This window comes from Pinus tabuliformis, chromosome 6 (assembly GCF_031772625.1).
Source record: "Pinus tabuliformis cultivar Carrire ecotype Pingquan chromosome 6, CPIR1, whole genome shotgun sequence".
Taxonomy (NCBI): Eukaryota; Viridiplantae; Streptophyta; class Pinopsida; order Pinales; family Pinaceae; genus Pinus; species Pinus tabuliformis.
Window position 1 is genome coordinate 1,926,364,000 of NC_142292.1, and position 6,137 is coordinate 1,926,370,136.

The 6,137-nt window shown below is 34.7% G+C and overlaps 1 protein-coding gene across 1 annotated transcript; it reads left to right on the forward strand.

Annotated features, from left to right (window-relative positions):
- Positions 1 to 833: 833 nt before the first annotated feature.
- PSAK (photosystem I subunit K) lies at positions 834 to 2,085 on the forward strand. Its single transcript, XM_089431179.1, has 3 exons — positions 834 to 1,051; positions 1,465 to 1,554; positions 1,644 to 2,085. The coding sequence occupies exons 1-3, from the start codon at positions 947 to 949 to the stop codon at positions 1,872 to 1,874; spliced, it is 426 nt and encodes a 141-aa protein (XP_089287305.1). The 5' UTR covers positions 834 to 946; the 3' UTR covers positions 1,875 to 2,085.
- The last annotated feature ends 4,052 nt before the right edge of the window (positions 2,086 to 6,137 follow it).

Sequence of the window (6,137 nt, forward strand, 5' to 3'; positions counted from 1 at the left end):
CACGATAAAGCATTGCAATAAGGTCATGATCACCCTAATTCTTAGCACTCCATTTAAAAACAATGTTAGGACTTAGTCAAAGCCTTGTAAATTTACCTACTAATCCTTTCCTCTTCAAGATATTGATATTCTCACGTGCGAGAAAAGAACCTAAGTCCATCTTGGGAATGGCATATGATTGTTTGCTCATTTGCTACTTTTAGAGATGGTATTACCCCCATAAGAAATGGTGCCCATTGTAAACATGCTAGGGACTGCAATCTTCGAGATAGAGAACCCTTGAATCTGCATTGAGGGGTTGTGATCTATTAGCTTCCCCTAAGGCACAATAACAACTAGTCTCCTTGATTTTGAAACAAAACTCAACGATTTACAAGCATGACTAAATCACTTGAAGCAAGGCCACCAAAGCTAGAAAAACCTAACCACATCTAGGAAACAGCCTTCACTTCATTCTCTTCTCGTTAATCCAATTTTTTTAAATGAATTATATCAAAAAATATCAATTAGATACGATATTATAATTTTTTTATATAAAATTATTCCTTTTTAAACTCGATATGAGTGGAAGTTGTTTTTCACAATTAAATTATTATTTTCATCTAAATATAAAAAGATAATTGGTTTAAAACTTTAATGTAATGTTAATAAGAACATCTCGTATTTAAATAAAATAAATCGTTTGTCCATGAACATATCAAAGTGACCCACATCTAAGTACAACCTTACATCTTCCCTTCAAGAATATCTCCACTTATCCCCACGCAACCAATAGCTCGTTGCCATGTTGCCAACGCGCATCCTCTTTTTCTCTTCGCTTCCAATCACAAGGGAAGCGCGTGGATGAGATCTGTCTACTCTATTTGCAATTACTTCCACACGGCTGTGATATTGTTGGGTGATCTGTGGAGTCGCTGAGCAGTGTGTGTAACAAAGAATACGATCAATGGCAGCGAAGGCAGTGCTCCCAGCCCATTCAGTGGCAATCTCCATTCCTCAATTCAATGGCCTTTCAAAGTGCAGAACCAACCTCGGCAGCCCACAGAGCTCGGTAATACACCACCCATTTGTTATGATAACATGTTTCTGTCCCATTTCCGGTTATGATAACATGTTTCTGTACCATTTTCGGTCAATTCATATGTTCAAATATTTTTTTGTGGAGAAGTTGAGCATGAAAGTTAGTTTGGGGAGTTAAATTTCTCAGGGGTGTTTACATAATTCTAGTGGTAAACATCTTATTACAAATAGATTGATTTTTTCTATCCAATAAACAGGCTGAACTTAAGCTACAGTGCTCTGGCTCCACTAACTTTGACACAATTATAGTGATAAACATCCCATTATAAATAGATAGATTTTCTTCCATCCATCCAATAAACAGACTGATCCTAACCTAGACTCAGCCTAGTTACCCAAAAAAACATGTTTCTATTCCTTTAACCTATTTCTTTCCCTATGCAGGCCATGCTGCCCATCCATGTATCAGTTAAGACCCGGGGCAAGGGTGCGCTAGGCGCTCGTTGTGATTTCTTCGGCTCTCCAACCAATCTGGTACTGAAATTTCATATCATCTCCTTTTCTGAAAGTTATTGATGGAATTAACAGCTTGTAGGGTTTATTCATATTGTGGGTTCATGCAGATAATGATTACCACCACGTCGCTGATGTTGTTCGCCGGTAGATTCGGGTTGGCTCCCTCAACCAGCAGGGTAGCATCTGCCCGGCTGAAGCTCCAGGACAGGGAGTCCGGGCTTCAGACTGCAGACCCCGCCGGTTTCACTGCCACTGATACCCTTGCTTGTGGTAGCTTGGGCCACATCATCGGTGTTGGCATCGTTCTCGGTCTCAAGGCCACTGGTGCCATAGAATAGATACAAGGTTTGGGATCTATATCTTTGCATACAGCAAAGCTTCTATTTCTCTGTATTTTATGAATCTGGTATTGAAGAAGTGACTATGTCTTCACATAAGTTTTGAAGATGAAGAATATTCAGTATGATTTTCTTAATGGTTCTGGTTTATTCGGTTGAAGGTACTGTAAACATTGTCATTATATAAAGGTTTTGGATAAATTGTGTATAATTTAAGCTTGTATGGACTCAAACTATTCACCCATTATCACACAAAATGCCCCTAAAAGTGTAATTCCTTTTGGATTTTGAAGAATGGTTGTTAAATTGGATAGTTATATAGATTTTTGTCTTGGCATGGTTTATCAACGGGAGTTCTTGCTTCTTTCTTTATTAATATTTTATATGATTACATACATATTACATTTAAAGTTAAAATTCTAAATGATTTTTTTGTAAGGTTTTGATGACACTGTAAAGTGCTCCTTTTCACTAATTAGTTTTTCAAAATATCAATTTTTCCATTTATATGAATATATATGATTTTTTTTGGATAGTCTATATTTTTTAATTTAAAAAACGAAAAAATAAATATTGTTTTTATATATCAAAAAATTGTGTTAAATAATTTATTAAACAAAATAATGGTAAACATATAAATACATAATAGACATTAACTTATTAATATAATATCTCTATCATGTACTAAACTAGGAACTACCTAGTTGGAGAGGGCCTCTTATATTTAACTAGATCTAACAACCTTCTAAAAGTTGACAAACTGTATATTACAATGAGCAAACTAATAAATAACCATAACCTTCTTGATCCAACAAATATCAGTTTCCAACAACCTCTTCCACTTTTTGTGGTTTTTTAGATCCCAAATTTCTAGGGCCATTTAAAGTGCCAAACAATGTTTCTTGACCATTTTGGGGCAAAGGGTTGCCAAGACATCCCGTATCCCCAACAAAATATTGTAATCCTTAGATAGTTCTTTTCAACAAGCTATTATGCACCCAAAACACAGATTGTATGTAAAAGACTTGTGCTTAGGAAGTTGGTGTATCAAGTAACCGCCTCGACTGCAAACCTTTTTACACTTCATCCTCTAGGGTTATGGTTTTGGGACTGTTGTATTGTTTCTTTATGCTAAAAGGCCATTATTTTTGCCTCTCTTAATAGTTTTTGTGAATGAGTGTAGCCAACATCTCTCTCTTTAGAGATAAGCTACCACCATTCTAGCCAAGCTATGTTCTAGCAATTTGGGTTTTCACTATATCATTGTGCTCTCTAGTATATTCCTTTTTGTGTGTGTTTCATTTCCTTTCCTAGCTCTCATTTGATTCCTTTTACAACCCTATTCAATGGATTCAAAGCAATATTCTCCTGGTTGTTCCCTAGTGCATGTCTGTGATGAGGTTAACCATGTACAAAGTGTTAGGTTTTGCGCTAGTGTCATATGGGAACAATTTATCTCACCAACCAAAGTGGCCTCCCATAGATTAAAAGATAGAGATGGTAGAGTAGGAGATCCTATCAAGTTTCTTGAGGAAGCAAATTTTACAACAAAGAAATGAGGCAAATTCAAATAACCATAATTTCAAAGGCATGACACCCTTCAAGGCACAAGTTAAATTTGATATCTCCTTATTTGAAGGTCAAATAGATGTAGATGCTTTGGAGAAATGGTTAAATTTGATAAAGGGCTATTAGTCCATCCAATTTTCTTTATAACAATGACAATATCACCTTCTGTATCCTTAAAGTCCTTCCCCATGCCAAATATTGGTGATAAGTTACTAGGAAAGACACAACAAATACGAGTTTGCAATATTCAATATAGGACCTAGTTGGGTAACTTTTATTAATCCCTTCAAGGATATATTATACCCTATAGGGAACTATGGTAACCAATAGAGAAGATGAAAGACTAAATTGTAAGAGAGAGACTAGATGATGGTAGAGCATGCCAATGTTTTCTATAAATTGCACTCAAAGTTATGTATTAGAGGATCTAACTAGAAATCGGTTCTAAAGTACCATAGTGGCCTATATAGGTACATCCAAAACAAAGGTGGATTTCTTAGATATATACTCACTGTGAGTCCCTTACTGATATGTTATCAAAATTAAGAAGAAATTAAAGTAGATAAATAAGTTGGAGCATGGTCCTGCAAATATGTTACAATAGAATCATGGATAAGTTGGCCCTAACTCATCTAATAATGGATAGGGCAAGGAGATGTTGGATATGTGATACATCCTTTGCATAATTTATATGTAGCATGAACATTAGGGGGTCCTAGGGGAGGTGGTTTTTTGTGTCTAGTTTTGGCCCACAATTTTGCTAAAAGTGGTTTTATAGTGCATGGCCGTTTTTCCCATGGTTTTTTATTTTTAGTTAAGGAACTATGGTTTATTGGTGGTTCATGTGTGTTCCATAATATATATTGTATTATGATACTCTTAAAAAGAAATAGCGAAAAAAACTTGCTAGTTTTCCCAAATTTGAGTTTTCACGATAAAATATTTGTGTAAATTTGTGCATTCTCCATTGTATCTTTTTTATTTTATTAAGAATATATTTAGAGTAATTAATTGTATAGTTTTAAACTTACATTTTCTATTAGAGAAATTTTGGCTTTTGGGGGGGTCCTTTGTGGGTAAGGGGTTTGGCATGGGCCTGTAGTAGACCCTATTACAATAGGAGATATAAGGAAGAGATTATTATGGTAAAAAGAAATCAAGGCAATTCAAATGATATGGAAAGGACCATTATATTTCTTGTTAACCATATCTATGATTTTAAAATTTAAAAAATGGAGCAATCAACTCATAGGACCATTTTTTCTAGTGGGACCTAGTTTGTAAAATTAGGGTCTAAAACCTTCTTGTAGAATTTTAAGGGATCAAATGGAATTTTTTGGGGAATAAAACTTTTCTTATTTATTATTGAATCTTTTTTTCCTGTTCTTTACACAAAAAACCTTCTAATGGTGCAATAATCACCTCAATCAAAGTCTGTATGTAAACTTTATGCCACTCAAACGTTGACCTTCTTGTTTTGGCCGCCATAATTCGAGAAAATGCCATGTTAGCCTCCATTATTAATGGAAAAGGGGCTAGCCATGTAATTGTGATGAATAATACTCTAGAACAACCATATTGTAGCTCTGGTTAAGAGTTTAAGGGGTCTAACCTAACCATTGGTAGGCTATCGAGCTGTGTTATAACAAAGCCACTAGGAGGAAAAGGGATTCCATTATTTTTTATGGAAATTTGTTTGATCAAAGAATAGAGTAGCTGAGAGGGATATGAGAGAGAAAATAGAGAGAATTTGTGCAAAGTAGTAGCCCATGGGCCATACGACTTACTTCTTTGTATTGGCATCCATTTTCTATTTGGAGATAGAGAGCAGAGTAGCCTCACCTTCCTATTGGGTTTTCTCCCAAGAGGGTTTCCCAGGTTATATCTTGTGTCAATTATAGTTTGTGAGACTTTATTTCTCTATTATCTATTTTCTACATAATTTTGATTTTCATATATACATAATAAACAATAATTTATAGACCCATAAATCTAAAGATAATTAAACCCTCACAGTGTAGATTTTGTATTTTTAAGTATAATTTATCATATCGATTGTCACAAACTATCTAGTGGAATATACACAACAGTTTAGGGGTAATCGAATATAGAGATTGAAAAATTTAATGGGAAGAGTTTTGAGTTGTGGAAGCTCAAAATTGAAGACTTTTTGGTGTGTGGAGATTATTGGATTGTTGTGGATCCACATTTTGGTCCGATGAGGATGTCAATAGAAGACTAGATGATGTTGGATAAGAAGGTAAATAGCGCAATTCAATTGCATCTCATAGATTCTATATTAGGCAAAGTATTTTAGTAGAAATCACATAAGAGAAACTTTTGGTCAACGTGTTTTGAACCAACAGGTGTGGTTCATCATGAGGACTAAATGAACCATCATCGAAAGACTTTGCCTAATTCACTATGGATCACAGAATCTTGAATACAAATTCTATATTATTGAATGAGTCAGTGAAAGCTATAAAAAATGCTTTATGGGATAGGTTGGGTTTTTTCATTAGTCTAAGTCCCTAGTGAACAAATTGTTCATATGGAGAAAGTTGTATGACTTGAAGATGATAGATGGAGACTTAGTGACAGAGCATCTAAACACTTTCAATATTGTGGTGAGTCAACTATTATATTAAGATTTCATATGAGGAAAAGTTCATTATCTATTATTTTATCTACTAA

What these genes read in the sequence shown, in the direction of transcription:
- PSAK (XM_089431179.1), top strand. Translation starts at nt 947, where the DNA reads ATGGCAGCGAAGGCAGTGCTCCCAGCCCATTCAGTGGCAATCTCCATT. An exon ending in TCGGCAGCCCACAGAGCTCG is followed by an intron (nt 1,052 to 1,464) that starts GTAATACACCAC and finishes TTCCCTATGCAG; the next exon opens with GCCATGCTGCCCATCCATGT. An exon ending in TCGGCTCTCCAACCAATCTG is followed by an intron (nt 1,555 to 1,643) that starts GTACTGAAATTT and finishes GGGTTCATGCAG; the next exon opens with ATAATGATTACCACCACGTC.